The sequence below is a fragment of the Urocitellus parryii genome, unplaced genomic scaffold (assembly GCF_045843805.1).
Source record: "Urocitellus parryii isolate mUroPar1 unplaced genomic scaffold, mUroPar1.hap1 Scaffold_37, whole genome shotgun sequence".
Classification (NCBI taxonomy): domain Eukaryota; kingdom Metazoa; phylum Chordata; class Mammalia; order Rodentia; family Sciuridae; genus Urocitellus; species Urocitellus parryii.
Genome location: NW_027553327.1, coordinates 8,162,833 through 8,188,667, shown reverse-complemented (window position 1 = coordinate 8,188,667; position 25,835 = coordinate 8,162,833). Strand labels below are relative to the sequence as shown.

The 25,835-nt window shown below is 43.7% G+C and overlaps 1 protein-coding gene across 1 annotated transcript in view; it reads right to left on the bottom strand.

The window, feature by feature from the left end:
* Nucleotides 1-3,437: 3,437 nt before the first annotated feature.
* LOC144252184 (nephrocystin-1-like) overlaps nt 3,438-25,835 on the bottom strand; it is a 101,837-nt gene continuing 79,439 nt past the window's right edge. Inside the window, exons 8-13 of the mRNA XM_077794682.1 lie at nt 23,533-23,630; nt 23,201-23,243; nt 22,176-22,268; nt 20,144-20,230; nt 18,251-18,379; nt 3,438-3,443 (exon numbers count right to left, since the gene is read on the bottom strand). Of these exons, the coding sequence (XP_077650808.1) occupies nt 3,438-3,443; nt 18,251-18,379; nt 20,144-20,230; nt 22,176-22,268; nt 23,201-23,243; nt 23,533-23,630 (456 nt within the window). The remainder of the gene's footprint in view (nt 3,444-18,250; nt 18,380-20,143; nt 20,231-22,175; nt 22,269-23,200; nt 23,244-23,532; nt 23,631-25,835) is intronic.

Here is a 25,835-nt window from a genome sequence, read left to right as displayed (position 1 = left end):
TCAGTTGAAAACCACAAAAAGAATTCCTTTATCAAAAAAGTTAGTTGTGAGACAGGATTCATTTGCATTAAACTTTAAAACTGACAGCTCAGTCAAAAACAATTCTGTTTGAAACTCTCATTCCAAGTATCTGCCACAAAAGGCTATACAGTCTATTATGTCATAAGTTCTGAAATCAAAAAGCTTTATAAACATAGTTAAAAGTGGAATCAGGATCCAGAATCTAGAAAAAGCTCTAATTCACTTCTAATTCAGCTAGCCCAGTCTAATGATAGTTTTAAAGAAACTTGTAGCTAGAAACTGTTACCTGGCACACTGGAATTTGCTTTCAAAAGCAGTGTCTGTATCATAGCCCATGTTGTTTTCAGGCATTTTTCTTAAGAACCACTGGCATCTTAAATTTGCAAGTTCAAATCGTGTACTTTTCAATGATACCTACCTAAAGGAGGGACTGGATATAGAGAAAGATTTCCTGTCTCCTAAAATGTTTTGAGCATTATAAGAACTGCTGCTTACTGTGTCCTATCAATGTCAAATCTCAGGGACTGTTACAAAGAATTCAAAGGGGGATATGGCAGGGTGGGTTAGTTCATATTATAGCCAGTCTGCTTTCTGAAGAAGATATCCTGCAGATAACCTGATATGATATATTCCCCTCAGAGACCCTTTACATCTAATAATCCTACCAAAAGTCCATTTTAACATGTAATATGAATCCAATATGTTTACAAACATATTCAAAAGGCATTCAAATGTCAGTTGTCTCATATTGTGAAGTATTCTCTTTTAAACATAAAACTTTTATTTCCCAAAACTAAACCCAAAGAAAATGACAAGTGCTACAAGTTTTATAGTGCAAAGGACAAGAGCAAAGGCATCTGTTTTCCTGCCCTGTTCTGGTCTTCTCTCCTCCAGCACTCTACATCCTGCAGGCCATTTGTAGGTCTTGGTTGTTAAAATGTATTTCTACAGTAGTCTTATAATACTCTAGATGCTGAAAAACTTCTTATCCTTTAACTTTGCTTGGCTTAAATTTATGCACTGCTCTTAGGAAGGAAACCCAAAAGCCTTTTTAATGACCTACTATAGAAAATTGTCCCCACAAAGTTCAGATGCTGTGTAATATCAACTCGCTGGAATCAAAGAAAGGAAATGACTTACATTCTTGGAAAATGAAGCCACTAGCAACTTTCTCTGACAAACTACATCCTGTGGCAACTGGGAATATTTCATACAAAAACTACATTGAAATAGATACTTATGAAACCAATAAACAAATAGCACTGGGTTTTTGAGGATAAGGGAAGGAATCACACATAGAAAATACAGCAAGAAATTATTTTTCTCTACATTTAGAAGTGCTGGAGCCCAGACTTGAAGTCAAAAGCAACCTGAGAATTGTAAGTTTGTATTCCCTGGTGTGGGTAATGCTCAGCTCCTGAGGAAAATGCTGGCAAAACCAATTCTTTGCTAAGATAAAATAAAAACAGAAACTAGAAAAAGTAGAAGGGAGTCAATGACCTAATATTTCTTTAGGCACAAGGTACAAAACTGTACAGTCCCAAAATTTTGCAAGCTTTCATTTCAACTTTAAAATATACTAGTTTTGACCATTTTCCATCTCTTCATCTTTTAGAAAATGCCCCTCTGCTAGGCTCTGCCATCCCGGGAATAGAGGTGTTGTTTTCATCCTTTTGATTTCTCACCGGCGTCCCCAGGTGTCCCTACCTGACAGTGCCTGGCCAGCCAGCCCAGACAGTAAACTGGGGGGCTTCTTTGCTGTCGCCTGACCTAAGATCTGCCAACTCCTCCCAAGACCCACATTCTGCAGGCCACGCCCCAACTCACATGTCCCCTGAGATCCCTTCAGGACCAGGAGCTCCATACTGGAGTTGGTTTCCCCAATAAGGCACTTTCAGGGTCTTGGAGCAGAAGCTTCGCTCTAGTCCTTTCCAGAAGCCAGGAAGCCTGGCCTCCAGGGCACACAGCAGGCAGCACCCACAGCCTCAGGAAAGCGGGCTCCAACACTGGTCCCTTCATAGTGACAGAGAGCGACAAGTAAGAGCCCTAGAACAGAGTGCCAGAGACACCTTCAAGCCCTGGAACCTGCGGAGCCCAGCGATCTGGGGACGAGGCGCGGTGCATGGAGCCTGGAGCACAGCCTGCAGTCAATACAGGCTTCCTGCTATCTCCACAGAGGGGACTGGGAGCTCCAGTCTCCCCTGCTGCCAGGCTCTGCTGCCCTCGGTCCTGCCCTCCAGCCCTGGCATGGGCGAACTCTGACTCCTGAGGCAACTTTCTCACCTGGTGCCCACCCTAGACCAGAGCGAACTAAAAGAAGAAAAAAGACCAAGAGAGGGACACTGCCTTCCCAGGACTGGATACCTGGAGAAACCCTCTGGAAACCCGTCCAGTTTGGCTGACATGGGACCCAGCTGCCACCGCTGGGGCGCAGTTCCCAGGGAGGAGCTGGGTTCCTTTTCTTTTCTTTTTTTATTTTTTTATCAAACAGATAATGAAGTTTCCTTTTATTTTTACCTTTTACATTTTTATTAGTGTTATACCTCTAGAAAGATCTGAGTGCTAGGAGTCAGACCCTACTCAGCTGTGGACTTCTTCCTGCCGGCGCCCACTGCCCGCACCTTTCTTGAGTCTCTCTTAATGACTATGTGACTTTTTGCACCACTTGGGGAGCAAAACAGAACACTTAGCCTCTTTTTAAAAAATAAGTTTTAGCTGTGGATGAAAACAATACATTTACTTATTTATCTAATGTGAGGCTGAGGATCGAAACCTGGACCTTGAAAGGAAAGTGACCACAACACTCGGAGTGACCAAAAGATCTTTATTGCAGCAGTGCAACAAAGAGAAAAGAAGGAAGGAAAGAGAGAGAGAGAGAGAGAGAGAGAGAGAGAGAGAGAGAGAGAGAAGAGAAGAGAAGAGAAGAGAAGAGAAGAGAAGAGAAGAGAAGAGAAGAGAAGAGAAGAGATGAACAGGGAGAGAGCAAGAGCAAGAGAGAGACAGAGAGTGCACGCAAGAAAGATAAAGAGCAAGAGAGAGAGAGAGCAAGAGAGAGAAAGAGCAAGAGAGAAAGAGCAAGAGAAAGAGAGCAAGAGAGAGGGGGGCCTGGCAGGAGGGAGTTTTTATAGCCCAAATCTAATGGGGCCTCTGGGTCTGCAAGCTGCCTTGTTGGCCCAAGGGGGGTTGAGTGCTCAGCCTTGAGCGGGACTTGACACAAACAGGTGATAAAGGACCAGATAGAGGGGGGTTTGAGTACATGGGCTATCTTGCAGCCAACATCTGTTCAGCCTGCCCTGCAGACAACACAGTTCAGCCTGCTCTGCACCCAACATTCCTCCCTTTTTGTTTTTCTAAGTGACATGGGGGATGGCGGGCGTAAAGTCCTCTGACTTCTTCCTGCTTAATGGTGGACGGCGTTAGACCTAGAAGGGGAAGTGGAGGAATGTTCGGGGGACAGGTCTGAGAACACCAGGGCAGCCAGAAATAACACTCAGTGGCTACAGACAACTACCATGGTAGGGGTAAAGACCATAAAAGTTTCTTGAAGCCACAAGTCCTCGATGGCATCAAACCAGTCCTGGATGGAGGAGATTCTTGGTATCAGCCACTGGTCCTGTAGCAGGGACTCTAGGAAGTATTGGAGGTGGCTTCGTTGAATCCAGTAATGTTCAGGGTGACAGCCTGATTGTAGCCAGTGGAAGGGCAATCGCCTTGACCCATAAACTGAGAGTGGGTGGTGTCATCCTGGTGTCAAGTCACATTGATGTAGAAGCGGTATCTGTAGTTTGAGATAAAAACTTGAGAGAGAATAATGATTAGTAAAAGAAGAAGAGGGTTTTAGGTGGGCACAGAGTCTCTGGAGCCAGAGGAGTTGGTCATGAGTCGTAGGTCTCCATCTTGGGTACCAGGGCTGGTAGTCTTAAAGAAGTAGTTGATTGACTGACTTGTTGGTGAATTTGTGTATCTGATCTTGCAGGAACTTCTGTAGGCAATTTAATAGACATGGTCCTATTAGGAGAAACATAGAGAGGACTAATAGGGGTCCTGTGAGGGGGAGGAGCCCAGGCCATACTTGACTGAACATTCCCCATGGAGCCTGTTGGCTAGTTGCTGTCTCCTCTTTTCTAGCTGTTCTTGTCCTTCATTACTCCCAGGAATGACTGTGTTTTTGCTTAACTGGTTTTGGTAGGTGTTTAAGATCAAGTTGGTCAAAATTGACTTTATTTCTATCTATTGTTAAGAGTCAGCCGAGTCCCCATAGGGGTCACTCGTGGGGGAACTTGAGAGCAGCTTCCCAGTTCTGCTAGTGCTTTTGCGCTAGGATGGGTCCAGGTCTTGCTTGACCATGTGGCTTCCCTTGGAAGCATCAGGGATGTCTCCTGTCTCCAATGACCCTCCTATTCACAACAAATGCACTGATTGGCTTTCCATTCTCCAGTGGTCTCATTAATCTCCCTGATCAGGAGGTTATGTGGCCCAGAGTTGCAAAGCTCTTTAGAGAAGTTCCCTGTTCCCTGGATTCAGACTGACTCAGAAGGCCAGAGCCAAATATTGGTTTTCTTGGCCATTTTAATTTAACTTTAAATCTTGATCATAAACATCCAGCAAAGTCAGTTTCACCCTAAATTAAGAGTATTGGGCTTTAACTGAAGTCTGGCCTACTTTGGAGTCATTCTGACATGTAGTAAGATGGGAGGCACAGCCTTATCTCAAGTAAGCCAGGGCTCTTTAAATCTTAGGTAAAGTGTTCTAGTATTGAAGCTGATCTTTTTTTTTTTAAATATTATTTTATAAAGTTTACATATATGTTGTTGCTTGATGTCACATGAATACTAGGTAACACAGTATATTACATTTAAATTGTACCCAGTGTATAGAACTTTATATTAATCTTATTGATAACAGGTCCAGTTATAAAACATTAAATGATATAAATAAATCTCCAATAAGTTATTTTTATAAACCTAAAATAACCATGCAACCTTTTGGAGAACACCAGCTTGATATAGTTTTTAAAGCTTCTATCTTAATGACATATACCTGGAAAATATGAATGCATTTAATATACAAAGAAGAGTAATAGTACCACAATTACTATTGATGTTTTTATATTAATCAAGTCTAGCTTTTAAAGAAATAACATATTACAATATTGCAAAATAACAGTTGTTGTTTAACCATAGTTGTATACACAGACCTTCTTTAGCACTTACTTAAACCTATATAGCCAGCATACACAGACCTGCTTTATCACTTGCTTAAACCCTCTTATTTACTTAATAGACTCTCTTATCCAGAAACACATTTTCCTTGTATTAAATCCATACTTAGAACCTTCTAATTTCTCTTTCCTATCTGTTAACTCTTTTTTATTCACACTTTGAAACAATCCTTGTAAATTTCTGAATTTAGGCAAGTTATTCCATTTTAACAAGAGATATTTTGTTATTTGCAACACACAATTAATCACATCTGTTGACCATCTCATGAAAACATGAAAATGTTTAGGTATATAGAATTGTAGGGACAGACAAGGCAAGGCACCTAAGATAGCACCGAAGATAGGGAAATAGTCCTATTTGATTGCAACCGGATTCAGAGGACATTGCTTCTGTTGTAATCAATTAATCTCCTGAACCCCAAGTTTAGGTTGTTTCAGAATTTTGTACCCAACATGTAAGGGGAGGGGCTCAGAAGTTCACAGTCTGCAGAAGTTCACAAAAAGCAGGTTTTTTATTTTTTTTTCTCTGTTCTGGTCAAGTTAACCCTTCAAGGACACTTGGAAGGGGGAGAGCTTTTTCTTCACTTTCTCTCCTCTTCTTTCCACCCTCCCCACCCCTGCCGGCTGTTATCATGGAGCCCAGTTGGTAACCTCCTTATCTTAGACATGTAGCCTTCTCTGTGAAGCACCAGCTCAAAGCCAGAGGCCTTGTTTTACATATTTTGTGAAAAACTAGTACGGGGTGTCTAGCTTTTTGAGTGCTGATTTTTTCAGTGACCAAGTAAAACAGGGCAACATGAAAATAGGAAGTTTATCTACATTAAACTTTTTTGTAGACATTTTTTTGCTGAAAGTCCTAAAATCAGCCATGGTGAAGATTTATGGAGAAGATCAGTTAAGCCTTTTCTGTTGGCCTGGGTAGGGAGGGGGAAGATGGGAAGGCGGGGCTGAGAGCAGCTCCGTGGATCTGAGAATGAGGAAGGAGTGATATAAAAGAATAGAATTTTCCCTAGCAAGGAAAACTTGAGCAGTAGAACAGGTAGAGCAGAGGGAAGGATAGGAGTGAATATCCCAAAAAGCCTGTAAGGAACAATTCTTAGTAACCTGTTTTCAGTGATGACAAAGCAACTTTAAAGGCCATTTTTACCAGATCTCTGATAGGGGTCCAAGGGCTCTCTTCAGCTTGTTTGAGCTTTGAGTTAGCTGGTAAGAGGACCTGGTGGGACCTGGTGTGGGCGCTGACAGAAGAAGAGAGGAGTGAGTGGGTGAAGGGATTCCTTCAGTACCTGCTACCTCAGAAAAGAGGCAATGGTTTGAGGAAAGGTGGTTGTTTAGTTTTTGATCTAGTGAGTGGAGAGGAGAAGTCAGGTTGTTCAGGTGGGGAAGACAGTGGAGGGGCTGGGGCAGAAGGTTGAGGGTGAGGACCTATTTGAGCCAGGTGATAGGGTGGAAATTCATCAGTAGGGTCAAAAGTAGTGGATGAGTCTGGAAGAGAAGATTGGGGATCAGTGGTTGTGGGTTTTGGTTTGCAAGCTAGAAAAATTTGCAGAGGTCTGCAAGAGGTGCAGAGAGCACAAGCAAGAAGAAAGCTTTGATATAGCAGCTCTTTACCCATTTTTTCGAATGCTCACAGTAATTGTAGAGATCCCTTAGAATGGAGGGATCCAGGGGCCCAAAAGGGGGCCATCTGCTTTGGTTGTCTAAGGGATAAGTGGGCCATGCCTGGGTGCTATATTTGATCAATTTTGGGGGTTTTATGTCTGGATTTCAAGGAGAGGGTTTTGAGGTTATCCAAGAGGCATTGTAGGGGAGTCGACTGGCAGAGAGGACACATTACCCATGTCGCAAAGTAGTATGAGGAGGAGGAAAGGGGACACAAACTTGGTATAGAGGAGAAGGAAGGAGACGCAACTGTAGTATAAGAGAGAAGGAGGAAACTCATTTATTGGCAAAAGGGGCGTCCCCGCTAGAGCCAAAAATCAGGAGTGCCTTAGTGGCAGGTTCGAGCTGCAGAGATTGGTTGTCACCGAATCCTGACAGTCGAGGCTCTCGTCCTGGACGGAGCCGTAGCAGTGGGAGACCTTGGCCAAGGCTTTTCTTTTCGGGACCTCTCCTGGAGAGGCTGGAGACTCGCAGGGCCGCAGTGCCGGAAAGAGGGGAAAGAAAGAGACAGGGGAAGAGGGAGGAAGGGGAGGGTAAGCATCTCTCTGGCGGCCGAGTCTTGAAGGTGTGAGGACTAGGATTTTAGGAGAGCCACCGAGGCGCCTCCATGAAGGTCTGGGTGGGGTGTGATGTTCAGTTTTCTGTTTTGTGTCCCCGAAGGTTACACAGTCCTTTGAGGGAGACCTGCAAAGCCTATGCTGGTAAACTACCAGCTGGGAGGGGAAGGGAATAATTTTGAACCCAGGAGTCTATTCTGCCCTAGGAAGGAGTCCCTGAGGGCCACCGTGGCCTTGAAGGCTGTGGTGGGGTGTTTTCCTCCCCGCAGGTGGGCAAAGAGGTTTGCCGGACAATCAAAGGTCAAATCCTCCTGACATTTGGGTTTAGGACTCCAGGAAGGGGAAACTCACCAATCGAAGGTCGGTGGTGGATGGAGTTCTGGCAGTCGAGAAAATGGGTTCAGGCCATCCGGTGAGTGGCACTTCCGAAGGAAGAGGGACCCAAAAGTGGGTTTTAACCCTCTCCCGGGTTTCGGCACCAATGAAAGGAAAGTGACCACAACACTCGGAGTGACCAAAAGATCTTTAGACCTCACACATGCTAGGTAAGTACTCTACCACTGAGCTAGGATCCCAGCCCCACTTAGCTCAGTTTTGAAGCAGATCAACTTTATTTGCATAAAAACAAGCAGGCTGGGGTGAGCAGTCATGGTGCTGTCATTTATTTATTTATTCGCCTTGAAAAGCACAGAGTGTTCAGCAACTATTAAGAATGAACACCTGGGTAATAGCTTTGCAGGTTTTTTAGGAAGGCAGGTGAGTGCCCAATGCCTGGGATCCATGTGACTTACCTGGAAACGAGGCAAGCACCAAGGTTGATCTTTCTTTGTGCAAGGATGCCATCATGAGGCTACTGTAGATATTTCTGACCAGTCAACTACTGAGCCAGAGTGCCCAGCTGGGTTTTACACATTTTGGAGCTGACTCAACTCTTCTGAAATGCTTGCTGTTTTCTGCCTCCAGCCAGAAAGTTATCTCAAAATATTGATTGATTTCAGGAGGAAAATAAGGTTCTAATGCTGCCATCCATGTCCAAGTCTTCTTCAGGGCACCTGCTAGGCCTGCTGTGAGCCTCCATCAAAATGTTAGGAATTCATTGACAAATTTCAAAGGGGCCGAAATGTCATTACTGTTTGTATAATTTTGGATTGATTAACTATAGCATAAATGACACAAACATGACAAAGGTGGAAGGTAAGAAGAAAACCTCTCAATGGCAATCTTTTCTTTATTCAGTATTCAGCAGTAGAGTCAAGCAGTGGTTTACCTAGCATGGCTTATTTGGGTGGCAGAAAATGGCTTAAGTAAGGATCTGGGTTACATAAGCTTCATTCACCGTATCAATTTTCTTTCAGAAGCTTACAACATTCTTATCATGGACACTCATGCCATCCACATCTCCAAATACAATATGTCAAATCTTTCTTTTCTGAAATCTAGATTCTATTTTTTGATGTTTCATTTCCTGCCAGTAATTATATTTCCCACCTTGGTTTCCTTTTTCCTCTATTTGCTTTCTATTTAAAAAATGAAATAAAATAAACAAAGAAAAAAGAAAAAAAATTCTTCTGCATGCCTATATAGCTCACATTTCTTTTTGTTTTGAAAACAAAGGACTTGATGGTACTTTACATTCTCTCTAGATCAGCCTGTTCTCTAATTAATAAACCTTGATTAAACTTCCAACATATTCAATGGCAACCTATATTTTGTATGTAAAGGGGTCTTGAGATAAATTCTAGCTGTTGTTTCTTTGTTGAGAGCCAAAGCCAGTCAGAATGACACCTGGCATTTGCAAGAGGGAATGTTTGAAATGTGATGCCAGCGAACCATTGAGATGATGATTTGAGTTAAGCTATATATAATTGCTGTGATGCTGGATTGATTGTATTGTATATTTGACCTTTACTGCCAGGCAATGGGGCAGCTCTTGCTGCCTCAGGTGCCCGCTACTTTGGAGTTCTTCTGCTGCTTTGGAGTTCTCCTGGGGATTCCCGGAAAGTTCCCATTGGTTGGATTGCTGGAAGGGCTGCGTGGGTGGCATTGGCAAAAAGTGCACGTGCAGTGCCAGTGAAAGTTGAAATAAAGTAGTTGCTGTTTGAACCTACAAGGCTTTGTGGTGGCTCCGTTATTTGTTCCCATCCAGACTGCAGCATTTTTTCTTGATGTAAACTGTAAAGTGTATGAAAAATAATTCCAATCAAATTACTCTAAATCTTTTGTCATTTAAAATGATAGACCTCAGCCAGAGCAAATGAACATATACAAAAATACTTGCACCAGCCTGGTTTCAGACCCCCACCACCACCCTAATGGAGCAGCTTACCCCAAAACAATAAGCCCAGAAAACACCCTATTCACATTCTGGTTCCATATTAATTACACAGCTGGGATCAGTGGAGAGAAGTAGGCAAATATCAAAGGTGCCAGTTTAGCTCAAGACATTATCAGCATATTTTCTCAACTACTATTGCTGGCAGTATTGTATTGTGGGTGTAATAATAGTGTAGAATAAAGTAAATCACCAATACCCTGAGTGAGATTTTAGACCTTCCAGAGCCCTGGCCCAACTTTGCTGACCACAGTAATAACTCCACAACTACCAATTGCTCCTAAAAGAAATTTGTTTGTGCACTGTTTCAAATTTAACAAATTTTGTTCAAGTTATTATGTTTTGAAGTGTAAAGTTTTAGATGAAAAGGTGACTGGGCATGTGCAAATATCTGTAAACTGCAAACAAATAAATTTGCATTCTTTTTTCTAGGGCTTTTATGACTATGGTTTCCAACAGTCATTCACAAAAGAAGTTAGGAAAAAAAATCCCTGTTATTCCCAAGGAATCTTTACACAACACTCTTACACTGGCTACTTTACATAAAATTACCTCAGGAATTTAATTCATAAATCAAATGAATTTCCTGCAGCCTGTACAGTGCTGTTGCAATGGCTATTATAATAATCTAAAATTGTCATGTGTGGTGACACATGCCTGAAATCCTAGAAGTTCAGGAAAATGAGGCAGGAGAATTGGTAGTTTGAAGACAGCCTCATTCATTTAACAAGGCTCCAAGAAACATAGTGAGAGCCTGTCTCAAAATATAACATAAAAAGGACAGTGGATGTGGCTTAGTAAAAGCACCCCTGGATTCAATACTCAGCACCAAACCAAAAATTTAAAAAAAATAAACATAAGGATTCAGGGAACAAAAACATGTAAAAAATGTTGGCAACAGCATAAATTTAATAAATATGTTTTTGATAAAAGTGTTCAGGTTCTTTAAAAGCCCAAAATAAAAATGCTACATAATCCACTAGTAATAATTTGGGGTACTATCACAACATTGTACATGCCTGTACTCTCTGTGGCTTAGAAGGATGAGACAGGAGGATCTCAAGTTAGAGACCAGACTCAAAAACTTGGCAAGGTCCTAAGCATATCAGTAAACCCTGTCTCAATAATAAATAAACAAAAGTGGTGGAGACTGGGTATGTAGAACATTGGTAAAATTTCCATGGGTTAATCCCTGGGCTCAATCCTCAGTACCACAAATAAGTAAATAAATACAATAAGAGAGAGAAAGTGATAGATTGAACTTGCATGTAATTTAAATTAAAAATAAATTTAAAAATTATGGGTATGTTGTAAGGGTAAAATTTCTAAGCTGATTCTAAGCCGCAAAGCCTGAGTTAAAGTGTAAAAGACTGGGCATTATAAAGTTTCTAAACTGCAGGGCCTGATTTAAAAAGTAAAAGACCAGGTATTGTTAAAATTCCTCTGTTACCCCCAAAACCTGTAATCTCTGTAGCTGTTAGGACAATACTAGAACTGCCCAGTAAATATTCTCACTGACTCCCTGGTTGTCTAATAACTTGGGATTCTGTGTAATATGTCACGTAGGCATCGCAGGCCCAATACCAATCAGTTTGAATGTGTACCCCGCTTAGGAGTGACCAATCACCCCCATCCAATCTGTTCCCACCAATGAATGAGACTTATCATGTCTCAGAGTTGTTGTTCAGTTTTCCCGCATCTCATGATTTGTTCTTATGTATGCAAAGCCCCGCCCTCCCCAAAAACGTGTACTTAAGCTCTGCTTGACCTCCGCTCTAGGCTCTGGGCTGCTCTCCCTTCCTGAGTGAGTCTTGAGCCTCAGCACACTGAATTGGATCGATCCTCAGTAAACTCCCTCCTGCATATTGCATGAAGCCAGTCTCTTGTGGTCTTTCCCTCTGATACTCCACCGGACCCTTACAATGTATATAAAGCAATTGAAATCCTTTTGTTGAAGATATTGCTGCACTTCTATTTTTATTATATCTTTATTCACAGTATCTAATAAAAGGAAACAAATTATGTGCCTTTTAAATAAAAGGTATTATCAGAAAATGCTTTCCAGCTGCAGGTTATTCAACTAGTGCCTTTAGAAACTACACACTTAAAATTAAAACTGGTCCCTAGAAGGCAAGACTCAGATAGTGGTGTTTTTTAAGTACTCCAAGATATTTGGTATCTCTGGGCACCTTTTCTCAGACTTTTCTAAAACTCAGAACGAGGTACATATGGGAGGTCAGAATGAAACCACAATATACAGTAAATTCTTCAAGGGGTAATCTTAACTCAGACACTCTAAAAGATGAAACAGTGTTGGAAATAAAACTAGATTCTCTGTTTCACTGATTTTTGGGTTATGGATTCAATCCAAACATATATTAGAAAAGACTTAAGGCTACTGGTTAAAATCTATTTAAAAGAGGTATTAAAAATATATCAAGGTCTGGGTGTGTTGGTGCATGCCTGTAATCCCATCAGCCCAATCTTCAGCCCCTCTGCCCTCCCCAGAGGTAGGGAGCAAGGATGGGGGTGGGGCTGGAAATTCTAGTTCTCTGATTGCCTGGTAGGTTCCCTTGTCGATTCACATCCCCATCCTGAGGGGCTTTCCCAGGGCGACCTCATTAAGCTCAGGTGGGGTTGACAAAGGACTTGTGATGAATAGCAAAGGATGCTCCTTCCACCTCTGTCACTTATCACTGGAGGGACAAGGCTCTTAGGCATTCAGGTCATGAGACTAGGAATGAAGGCCAGGCATCCTAGAACATCATGGCCAAGGAGGCAATTCCTTTGGCAGCTTCCTTAGCCCACTCCCTAACCTCACTGTCAGAAACTCAGCCTGTGTAGCTGGCCAGTGGGCTGTTGGCCAGCCCTCCTCTGGGCGGTGGACATGTCTCCCACGAGCCTTCCCTTCTCCAGGCCACTGGTCTCCACCCTCGGCCCTGGTGCTGTGCGCCAGCCAGTGCGTCTTGAGCTGCTGTGTGTCGAGCCCTGCAGGGCACAGACACGCAAGCCCAGGCTGACTTTGGTGGTGCACAGCTAGGCAGGGTCTGACCCCTGTGACCACTGCTCTTAGTGCCAGGAAACTTCTCCCAAAGTGCACGTGGCTGGGGGGCACCTGGTCGGTGTTTTCTTCTCCTTTAGCACCACTGTCAGGAAAGTCATGGCATGATGAATTCTACTTCCATTAAGTCGTAATGCACATAGTAAAATTAATACCAGGAAAGACCTACTGTGCCCTCTGCAAGTATTCTTCACCGGATGGGCACAGTGGTGCACGCCTGTGGTCCCAGTGTCTTGGGAAGCCGAGGCAGGAGGATGGTGAGTTCAAAGCGAACCTCAGCAACTTAGCAAGGCCCTAAGAAACTCAGCGAGACCCTGTCTCTAAATAAAATATGGAGAAAAAAAAAGGCTGAGGATGTGGCTCAGTGGTAAAGCACCCCCTGGTTCAATTTCTGGTGCCCAAAAAATAGAAAAATAAAAATGTTCTTCACCAGTATAGACTTTTGTGGAAGGCGAAGTGATGTGGGTTAGTGATTCCTGCATCTCTGCGGGTGACTCAGAGTAGCCAATGGATGATCATGGGATGGTTCAAGCCTAGTGTTTCTTGCTTCCCATGCAGTGACCTAAAAGTTCCAGAAATGAATTTCAGCACTGGTTAGTTATCTCACATAAGCTGTTGGTTCAGTTTTCTGGGGACCCATCAGAGCCTGAGCTTGACATGCCTCTCACTTGATTCTTAATGGACTTTGCTTTTGCTATTAGGTTTGACACGCTGTTCAGCATCACAGTCTGATGGCCACGGTGGCTGATGCCACCATTCAGTCAGGTCAGTGTCTCCAGCTCTAGGCTTCATGGAGGATCAGGTGCTCACTCAGTTCTCTGGTGAAAATCCACCCTGCACTGTGGAGATTTGGGAGCCAGGAGGGGGGACACCAGAAAATTATTAAAAGTGTTCCGTATTCAGGTTGGAGGTGTGGTTCAGTGATAGAGCACTAATCTAGTGTGTGGAGCCCTGGGTTCAACCCCCAACACTGGGAGGAAATATATGTCCCTATGTGTGTACACACACACACACACTTATATCCAATGCTCTTGAGAGGGATGGTGCCTTTGTGTGTGTCTAGCCACGCAGTATTTTAGGGATTTCGCGTGTAGGAGTCCATCATACCAGATTCTTACCTGGTCATCTATCCAACACTGGGCCGTGTCTTGGGGCTGCCCTCTACCCTTCCATCTCCTGCCTGCCTTGGCCTCCCACCCAAGTCCTCCCCACAGCAGGAGCCTGCACCGACCCTGTCCCCGCCTCTTCCTACCACACCTACCTCCACCCTGCTTGGGATTATTTAAGACTTCTTAAGGGAACTTGATGAAAAGAATTCTGGGGGAGGAAGGCTCGCTTGCAATGTGCTCTGTAGAACTGGAGCCACTTCCTGAGGACAGTCTATATTTGCTCGCACAGCTCTGGGGCTGGGGGCTGGGGACAGGGAAGCCTGGCTTCCACACTCACCTTGGCTCTGACTTGTAGAGATGGTTCCGGATTCAAGGCTGCACTTCTTCGTTGGTGCTCAGACCTTTGCTCTCTTCTCTTTTCAGTGCTGGGCCTAGAACCCAGGGCCACCCACATGCTAGGCAAGTGCTCACCACTAAGCCCCACTCCCAGCCCCCTTTCCCATCTTGACAGGAAGTTGCATCACTGCCCAGGGACCCACAGTCCCAGTCCCCCCAGGGCAGAGACTGAGGAAGCGCATTATTAAAGGGTTGTGTCTCTTACCAGCAAGAAAATACAACAGTCAGCAGATCCTGGATATTGTCTTGATACCGAGCATCCTCTGGCTCCTAAGGGTCATCTTCAGCATTCAGAGGTAAGGGGGTCGTGGCAAGAGGTGGCTGCACTTGGGTGGTTCCCCAGGTCAAGCCGATGGAAAACCATCTTACATGGGAGCTACAAACACTCCCAACCTGGAACCAGGGATATAACTCATGTGAAGGGTGTGGGGTTCTCTGGGAACTGAGGAGGAGAGAAGCAGAGAGGAGCCAGAGGCTGGGTTAAGAGCACTCGGCTGTCAGCTCCCTGGGGACGCGTGAGCCACTTTCATCCCTGAGCCTAGCCCTGCATGTGACAGCGTGACAGTCATCGTGCTGGTGGCTAATGCTAACCCAAGTGTGTTAACCATTCCTTATTAAATCCCACCCACAATCCTTGATGTAGGAACTTTCTCTATCCCTACTTTATAGGTGGTGAGTTGAAGCATAGAGAAGTTAAGTCACTCTTCCAGTGGTGCACAACCAAGGTGCATACCCAGGAGTTGGACCCCAGAGCCCTAGATAAACCCCAACCTCAGTTATTATTATTATTTTTTATACTGGGGGTGGAACCCAGAGCCATACACATGTTAGACTGAGTTACATCCACACTCCCTTTTTAAAAATGCTATTTTTAAAAACTTTTTCTTAGTTGTAGAATGACAATATTTAGTATATAGTATTTTTTATCTGGTGCTGGGAACGACCCAGTGCCTCATGTGTGCTAGGCAAGCACTCTACCACTTAGCCACAACCCCAGCCCTAAAATGCGATTTTTTAATAACATTTCAGTAAGGGGCTTTCTAAATTGCCCAGGCTGGCCTTAAACTTGTGATCCTCCTGCCTCAGCCTCCTGAGTAGCTGCGATTCCAGGCCTGCACCAGCACACCTGGCCCAGCCTCACTTTTTGATTTAGGGCAGCCTCCCTTCCGGGGATGCCTGGCAGCCACCTCTGTCCAAGACTGGCCTGCTCCTCCAGGACAGCTTCAAATGGGGTCAACTTTGGTGGAGAAAAGCAGATGAGGCCAAGCAGCTCTCTATTCCTCGTCCACCTGAGTTTCACTGGAGTTCTAGGTTATTATTGCTGGGGGAAGCTGCTCGTGACACCCATTCTGTGAGGATGGCTTCTGCTACTGGCCAGGACCACCATGTGGACAGCTGCAGGACTAGGGAGGGGCTTTACAGAAAACGGGCTGGCCTGGCATCAGTTTTATTCTCCTCCTTTTCCTTTGCCTCCTGCCAGGAACTCGGTTTGCTCCTAGGTTCCGGGTGACGGTGACCACTCTGATCAGCACTGGCCCAAGATGATCACATTTGGTGGACTTGCCTTCGTGCCCTCCTTTGCTATTCGATGTGAAATCACTCTAAGCCTCAAGGCATGGGAGTATTAGACTCCAGTAGGGAGAATAAGTCAATGAGTGGTATGGGTCTCCAGCGGCCAGTCTTACGGAATACCAAGTTTCTAGAAGCACTGGGCGCACTTCCTGGCTGCCATGTGGAATGCCAGCCGTCCATCGGGCTGACCCAGGCAGTGTCTTCCTCATCCCTGGCCCAGGGGATATTTTTAGGCCCAGGGGGATATTATTAGCCAGCAGAGGGCTCACAGGGACATGGGGTCCTTCCAGCTCATGGCTCTGCCCCCGCCCCAGGCCTGAGACAACAGAGCCACATTCCCAGCCTGACATTAATATCTTGAATAGGGAACCCTCCTCCCTTTAACTTACCTTTTCTATTTAAGGTGGGCTTCTTGTATGGAGCATCTAAGTGGGTCTCTCACTGTAAACTCTTACATTCCCCTAATAATGTATTACATGTTAGGTATATTTTTATATGCCTATTGGTTTCTCATGTTTTCTTTTTTGAAGGGCCTGTTCAAGTTTTTGCTCATTTAAAAAACTGAGTTATCTTTTTATTTCTTAGCATCCTTGACTTGTTCTTAATCTTAGACTAAAAAAAAAATTCTACATTTTACTGTCAATGATAGAAATTTAGGTTTTTCTTGTTCTTTATAAATTTGAGGAAGTTCCCACCTGTTCCTAGTTTGTAGGGAATTTCTTAAAACTCGTGAACGGGCACTGGAATTTGTCAATGTTTTTTCTTTGTTTATTGAGATGTTCACATGATTTTTTCTTGTCTACTAATATGATGAAATAACATTACAATTTCCCATGTCCAATGCTGGATGCACAGGTGTGTACATCTGAACATGGGGAGAAATTCCAGCTGGTCATGACCTACTGTCCTTTCTATAAATTGCTAGATCCAACTTGAGAATGTTGTTTAGGATTTTAGTTTCTATATCCATGAAGGACACTGGTCTTGTAATGTCATCGTTTGGTGTCATGTTTTTCCTAGATTTAGGAAATACGTTAGGGAATGTTTTCTCCTTTTCTATTCTTTGGAAGAGTTTGTATAAGATGGGTATTATTTCTTCCTTAAATGTTTGTGGGAAGTCACTAGAGTGAAGCCATAAGGACTTGGAGTTTTCATTGTAGGAAGTTTTTTAATTGAAGTTGAAATTTCTTTAAAAGAGAAATTCAAATTTTCTATTTCTTCTTATATCAGTTTCAGTAAATTATGTTTTTTAATAAAATTATTTATTTCATCAATGTTGTCAGATTTACTGGCATACAATTCCTCATAATATCCCTTATTGTCCTCAGTGTCTGCAGGATCAGTAATGATGTTTCTATTTCAATGGGAGATATTGATAATTTGTTTTTTTTTTTTTTTTGTTCCAGGGATTGAACTCAACCACTGAGCTACATCCCCAGCCCTATTTTTTTTTTATTTAGAAACAGGGTCTCACTGTGTTGTCTAGCACCTCACTGTTGCTGAGGCTGGCTTTGAACTTGTGATTCTCCTATCTCAGCCTCCAGAACTGCTGGGATTACAGGTGTGCATGTGCCACCTAGCCCAGCTTTCTTTCACTCTTTTTAAAGTATCTTGATCAGTCTTTCTGGGCATCTTTCAATTTTATTAATCTCTTCAAAGAATCAACCTTCATCTCCATTGATTTTTTTTCTTCTGTCCATCTGTTTTCTATTTCATTAATTTCTACTCTTTGTTATTTCCTCTTTTCTACATTCTTAAGTTTAACTCACTCTTCAATTTTTAGTCTCTTAAGTTCCCAGCTTAGATCACTGATTTTAAACCCACTCTCTTTCTAGTATATGCAATTAAAGCTACGGATTTCTACCTAAGCACCACTTAAGCTACATCTCATGAAAGATACATTATTGTTTTAGAAGTCATTCAGACTATCATTTGGTATTAGGTAAAAATGGTCTTTTAGGAATTAGGGAAGAGCTGAGCAGAAAAGGATTCCAGGAGACCTCACGGGAGATGGCGATGCTCCATATCTTGCCTGGGGAGCTGGATATACATTGCATTTTCAAAAATACAATACTCTATACTTAGACCTGAACTGTACACAACACTAGAAGACAGGTACCAGTCCCTCTCATAAGTGAAGAAATCTAAGGCCCAGATGGGTTAACTGTGTGTGTACCAACATCACACACTGAAGAGCCAGGGTTAACCCACTGTGATACCACATACTCACACACACAGTGCACTCCACATTTAATGTGTGGTACCACACAAGGGCTTCTCCATCATCCTGTGTGAGATGGTTCAACTTAGTGAGCTTACCTTACTGCCATCAAACAGACAGAGGCGAACATGTCTGCTGAGCACCTGGATGCTCGTTCCTGGGAGAGGAATCATCTTACAGCTCCACAGGGTGAGGATCAAGGAAACACGACTTGGCCTTGACTTAATCTGAAAGAAAAACACAAAAACCTATTAGTAGTACAAATCCATTTCCAAAGCATCATTTGAAAAATACAGCTTAAGAAGATATACGCAGAATACAAAAAGGAAAACTTTTACATGGATATACATACACAGAGTTTCAATAGTCTGTTCAAAATCAAACCCAGTTATTTCAGGTAAATTTTACATCAAGTTATATTTGAAATATTTGCATTTTTTTCTCAACTATTTAAAAACTTCAATGAAAGACTACTAGTACTAGCAGGTAAAATATATGACCTGACCCTCGAATCACTGTATTCTAGTCTCCAGGTCCATTCCCATACGATGTGTGGAATTGTAGACAGTGACCCTAGCATGACAACCAAGATACCTGGCATTAATGTCACCCAGCTACCTCCTCTTTGGCTCTTAGATGCTTTGACATAGAATGTCATGTTTGGTCTGACTGTTCAAATCTATTTCACAGATAAAGGTCAGATTGTGAATAAATAAACTGGCATTCTGTATTTTTATTTTTAAAGAACAGCTTCAATTAGCTAAACTTTACATTCTGCTTTATGATCACAAGCCTTTTCATTTAAATAATTTATATTGTTGCAAAAGATAAGATAATATCAATAATCTGTCACCTTTTTATTTAAGTAATGAGAGCTGGGTTTTTAGTTCCCGGGCACAAGTTCATGGCATTAACTGTGATCTGCTCAAGCACTGGTGCACCAAGCAGCCCCTCTGCCCACTTGCAATACAGCACCTCCTACTAAGTCGCCAGTTGATGCTCAGGGTCAGAGGATTAGGGGCACCAAGTTCTGCACCCCCCTTCCTACCACCCCGGCCACCACTGAGGGGTAAAGTCAAGGTAAATGGGAAGGGAGTGACATACTCTAATGCACTTTATATCTGTTACAGGCAGATATAAAGTAGAATTAAAGATCAAGAGCATATTCTACTTCAAATACTGGGATAGCAAAAATCTTTTTTTCTTGGTGGTACCCAAAAAGTGTGATCATGAAGTTCTGCCGACTTTTTCATTCCCACTCAACTAAGATCATGTCACTTCCACTCTTCCTGACGGAGCTGGCAGCTTCCCACTGCAAGAGATCTGAGATGAGCAGCTTGCAGAGAGCAAAGTCTGCTTAGCTCTTGGTCTCAGAGGTCTCAGTCCATGGTCGCTTGGCTCCACTGTTTTGGGGCCAGTGGCAAGGCAGGGAATCAGAGCGGGGAGCACATGGTGGCATGATGTGTCACCTTGCAGCAGCCAGGAAGCAGATGGGAGAGAGGCAGGGGCTGGGGTCCCACAATCCCTTCATGGGTGTGGCTCAGCCATGTAACTTCCCCTCACTAGGCCCCAGCTCCAGGTCCTACCGCCTCCCAAAAGCCCCCAGGCTGGCAGCAAGCCTTGACCCATGGGCCGTGGGGCACCTATCCAAAGCACAGTGATGGCCAACACTGACTGCGTTCTCATTCCCTGCCAGGCACTGCCAAAGCCTTCATAAATTCTCACAACTGCTCGATGTTAGAAGGACTGTCATCCCTGTTCCCAGATGAAGACACTGAGGTAAAGCATGATGAACAGGGAGACTCAGTATTACACTCTTTGTGGCGATGGGAGGAGGGCACAACCACTAAGAGAAACCAGAATCAGGGGCCCAAGTCTAGGTGCTGCCTTGGCTATGTGAACACCACTGCTTTAAAGCCACATGTCACTCATGTGCTGGCCCCAGGACAATAGCTGCCAGGCTGCAGCTTCTCTGCTGTCGCTGTACTCACAGTGCCTGTCTTTGCGTCCCACATCAGATCTCTGAAGGCAAGCTGTGATGCCGTGAGCTCAGGTTGCAGAAAGTAACTTGCTCGAAACTGATTCCATGAAAAAACAGCTTTCCTTTATTTTCTTATGAAAAGAAGAATGAAATTCAAAACCAAAAGTCTAAGACATTATGCTACAAATTTAGGAAACAGATATTTCCAAAATGCCAAGGGGCTTACTAGCAACTTGCTTTCCAAGACAGATGAAGCAAGATAGAATCATGCTCAAAATTTTAAGATAAAAACTGATAAAAGACTACTTTAAGATAGTTTTAAGGAAGATCTTAAAGACTTTAGACCAACAACATGCTTCACAGTGAAGATGATTTATTCAAATATTTCTATAAAATGCAGAAATCTGTAACATTTTTTATATATTTTAGAAAAAATACATAACCATTAGTTTTGCTTCTTTTTAAAATTTTTTTAGTTGTTTATGTAACTTTATTTTTATTTATTTATATGTGGGGCTGAGGATCCAACCTGGCACCTCACACATGCTAGACAAGTGCTCTGCCATTGAGCCCCAGCCCCAGTCCCAGCCCTGCTTCTTTCTTCACATATATGTTTTTAGTTGTAGAGGCACAAAATACCTTCATTTTATTTATTTGCTCTTCCGTGGTGCTGAGGCTGGACCCAGTGCCTCACATGTGCTAGGCAAGCGCTCTACACTGAATCCGGCCCCAGAACCTAGTTTTACTTCACAACACAAAAGTGCAGGAATCCATCCACAAAATGCACGAGGACCTTTTCAGCACTGAAGCCAGCGAGGCGGGTAGGTCTCGTATTTGGAAACTTATAGTGGCACTTCTGCTATCAAGACCACCCAATGCAAGCGAACTCCCCCTCCACTCTGCCAAAAGGTCCTGCGCAGCACCGGAGATGGGTATGACCTGTCAGGAATGGAGCAGCCTACCTGTCCCCACCTCTATCCTGCTTTGGTGAAGAAATTTCTACCAAAAGTCTTTGATGTGTTCCAATATAAATAAAGCAAGTGCGGGCTTCATTCTTTGTTAGGACCTAGACCCACCTGGTCAGCTTTGCCCTTTGATGCCCCTGCTCTGAAACTGCTTTCCTGTGTTCTGAGGTCATCTCGTGGTACTTTTTTTTACTTCCCAGCCAGCCCATCCCTCCGGAGGGAAGCCATTCCCTTGCCCACGCAGGATATGGGAGATACATAAGCATTTTTATACTTCTCTTCCATAGTTTGTCATGAAGAACATTTATTATAAAATCACTTTTTGTTTAAGAAATCATTTGAGTCCCTGCCCTGTGCCATGGGCTATGCTAGGAGCTGGAAATGGAGTCGAGAATCCTTGTTGACCACAGCTGAGTGAGGGAAACAGAGAAGTAGGCACATGAGACTAGTGCGTGTGCTCACAGGGTGGGAGGGAAGCCGCGCTGCCAGAGCGGGCATCGCTACCAAGGTAGAAGGGACCCTGAGACTACAGGATGGGAAGGGGCAGGAAGGACCTTCCCAGCAGAAGTAACCTTGAAGCAGCCCTTCCACCAACAGTTAATGGCTCAGGCACACAGGAGCCAGCCTGCCCCTCATGACTCCCCTTCACGATGAGCTTCTAGACAAAAGTTGCCAAGTACCGGGAAATCCAGGGTGAACAGGAATCAGAAAGCCCACTGAAGACGCTCCAGGAGAGCCCTTGTTGTGAAGAGGAGCAGAGGAAGGGAGGCTTCCTCGCTGGGACGGGATGGGCTGGTGGCACTGTGGTGCACTGTTCACAGTGGTCGCAGGGGAAGGCAGGACAGGCAGGCTAGAGAGCAGGATAGGGCTGGCAATTAAAGAGAATAGGGAAGGGCTGGAGCCCACAATGCAGGTAAACAGATGGTCCTCTCATAGAACCGGAGTCCTTGCTTATGGTCACAAGAGGGACAAGGAAAGGACGTGCTCCAAAGAGAAGTGAGACTCGGCATCTTCCTCAACTTGTTTTAACTACCAGAGAAAAATTAGCCTCCAAGCATGGCTACAGAGGCCAAGCGCCACCGTACCTTCCTCCAGCAGCTGGGAGAGTGTGGAAGGCCTGAAGCCTTCGGGGATAGCCCCCATGCTGGTTAACACATCCACGGTGTTCATCTGCCGAGGAGAGGACAAACAAAAGTGGTCTGCTCGTTTCCATCCATGATTGCTCACCTCTCCACTGTGTCCCTTCAGCACCACAGCAAGCCCAACCCAACGGAAAAACACCACGTGCACATGTCGGGAAAGTGCTGCAACGTGACCCAATTCCTGAGAGGACGTGGCCATCACTGGATCTGCACTCTCTCGAGGACTTGGGGCCCACATAGTGCTGGGCGCAGAGCTTTGTGTTTCTAGATCACTGCTTCAAGTACATTCTGACTGTAATGCTCCTGCTCCAGCCCCACCCCATACTGCACTCCCTTTCAGCAGATGATACCGCTACTGATGCCCGAGGAGCTCTCAGGTGCTTTGCATAAGTGCACCCCCAACCACCTGTACCACGAGCATCTTCTTGGGAGTTAGAAGAGCAGTAAAAGGTAAGGAAGATGCTAACTGAACCGTTCATGGTGATTACTCATGGGGTGGAGAATTTTCATTTTGTCGTGTCATTTTTTTTAAATGACAGGATTACAGATAGTGTCTTACCTTTCTGGGTTTTTCAGACTTTTCAAATAATAACTAAAATCTAATGCCAGCCTTTGCCAAAATGATAAATAATCTGGATAGGATCAATGTGAAAGATTCCGAGCTCTGAAATCACGCCATGAATGAGATGATCTACTCTTCTTGTACAGAAGCCCTAATGAGAAATGCTGGTTGCAGCTCAGGCTTGCTAAGGCAGAAAGCGAAGGCTTCTGCCCTGCACCTTCCACGCCTGAGCCTGGGTAGATCTAGGCAGTCTGGAAGAGTCTCCATCCTGGTTTGAATCTGAACTCAACCAGAACTATAGGTAATAAAACACTTAAGACATCCCAAATGTCTTAACTGCCAAAAATATTATAAGGCATCAAATATAAAGTATTATTAATAAGACAGCAGATACCAACCTCTGAGATAGCTTTTTGAACAGCACTGTGGTGAGTATCAGTTCTGGGGAAATGAAAGAGCAGGTAAGTGCAGGCGCAGCGTCTGCCCCTAACCACACAAATCAGAGAACAAGTACAAACACTCAGTAGATTCTGAAGACCAAACAATCTCTAGGCGAGGCCAAGCTAGAACTAAATGCACTAACAATAATTGCAAAACTAAAGTAGCCATGACCTTTAGTGAAAGCTCTCTAGGTATAAGTTAACTCCATTTCAAGAAAATCTTGCATTATTTTAATAGTAAAAATAAATTAAAAGTCGGCAGAAGCTGCTCGCCCTCCCACGCTCTGTACCTCTGATTAGCTTCGGATTCACCCTCTGTCTCCCCCCCCCCCCCCGTGTCCTCCTCACTGCCCTCTTCACATGTCGCCTGCTCCTCTTTATCACAGGGCTGGAAAAGTGTTGAAACAGGAAGTGCTTTCCAACTAACACAAAAATCAACCAATAAAAATGCTACGACTTTCAGAAACTTTCAGGCACAGGGGGGAATTTATATGAGACAGGGAAAAAAATTTCAACCCAAGACTGATAACTTCACTATGTGAAACAATGACAAAGACTAAAGTAAACAGCAAGTTCACCAAAATAAATCCCAGGTAGAATTTATTCAAATGAAAAAAATTAAAAGAATTACCTTTGATAGGAGAAAATAAATGTGGGGTAATGCCCTTTGCAGTTATGATACCAAAATTTAAAAAATCATAAATGGAAACGCTAGCAGATTTCACTAGTAAAAAATACATGAAGCTGAAGGTCAATAAAGAAACCATTAACACCAAGTTCTAAGGGTTAATTTTATAAAAAGCTCTTATAAATCAAGAAAAAGATTTTTTAAAAAATTCATTTGAAAAATGATCAAAGAAACTGAACTGGTTATCCACAAAGAAGAAATGCAAATGGTCGTAAATCATATGAAAGGATGCTCAGCCTCATTCGGAGTATCACAAGTACAAATAAAAACTATGAGGCTGTTTTGTAGGTCACATTGGCAAAGGCTAAGAAAGACTGGTACTGGCCAGCCTCGGCAGATGCATGGGGAAATAAGCCCTCTTGACATTGGAGGTCATAATTTTGCCAAGACAAAATTGGCAAAATAAATCAAGATATAAAGGTGTAAATCCTTTGAAGCACTGACAAGCATGTAGGATTTCACCCAAGAGGAACAACCAAGAGTCTACAAAGAGGTACATGAAGACTGATCCAAACAGGCTGCAGGTGGCCACCCTCCATCTCTTCCTCTCTAGCAGAACCGCTGACTCATCAGGCCTGCTGAGACTCCATCTGGCCAGCAAGCCTCCCTTGCAGCTAGGTATGGCCTGGGGACTAAATATGTCTAGACGTGGCTGAAGTTTTCTAACTTCCAGAAAACTTTTTACCTCCTAATATAGCAGCTCATATTTCTTGATTCTTTCCTCTTTTCCCTTTTGCTGCTCAGAATCATTAAAGGATTTGGCCACTGACTTAACTAAAGAGGTAACCCAGGAAGAGCTGCCTCACTTGGAGTTATGGAGTTCCAGGTGGGGCCTGAACCAGCACCAGAAAGCCATCTCCACACTCCTTCCATGCGTGGGAGAAGACACAGCTACCTCAGGTGAGCTGCTTTGGGGAGATTTTTTGGTAACTCATAGAAGCTAATTTTAGGTTCTTTGTGGCATAATTGATGGTGATTATAGGTTGCAAACACCCTGAATAAATGTCACCATGAGCTGGAATGCTTGCTGCCTTCCAAAGGACGACCTAGACCTGTCCTGCATGGTGAATAGCCCTTCGCCACCCGTGGCTACTGAGCTCTTCACATTAGCACAGGTTGAGATGTGCTGTCCACGTAAACAGTGATTTAGTTAATGAGAATAAACAAACTTCCATAGAAACCCCCGGGAGGCTGGGGCTTGGGTATGTTCCAGGTGGGTGAATACACAAAGGCTTTGGGGAACAGCATGCTTAGGTCCTGCATTCCCCACCTCAACATCTTGCCCTGTGCGTCTTCTTCACTGGTGTTCCTGAGTTGCATCCTTTATAATAAACTGGTACATCCAAGTATAGTTGTCCCGCAGTATCCTCAGGGGATTGGTCCCAGGAATCCCCATGGATACTAAACCTAAGGATGCTCTAGTCACTTATATAAAATGATACAGTATTTGAATATGACCTGTACACATCTTCCCACATACCTTAAATCATATACAAAATATCTATGATCTGTAACACAATGTAAATGCCAAATAAATGATTATTATATTGTATAGCTTAGAAAATAATGACAAGAAAAAGAATTGTACATGTTCAATATAGGTGCAACTGTTTTAAGATATTTTTGCTGTGTATCCTCAGATACAGAGGACAGACTGGAAAGTGTTCTCCCAAGTTCTGTGAGTCACCCTAGGGAATCATCAGACCCCTGCAGAAGGAGAGGAGACTTTTGAATTTTTAGCCAATCAGTCAGAAGTACAAGTGGCTGCTGGGACATGTGACTGGCATCTGAACAGAGGGCAGTCTAGTGGGACTGTGCCCTTACTGTGTGACACCTGTGCTAAATCCAGGAGTTAAGGCCAGAATCCAAATGAGTTGCTGGACACTGGCTGGTGCTAAGGAGCTG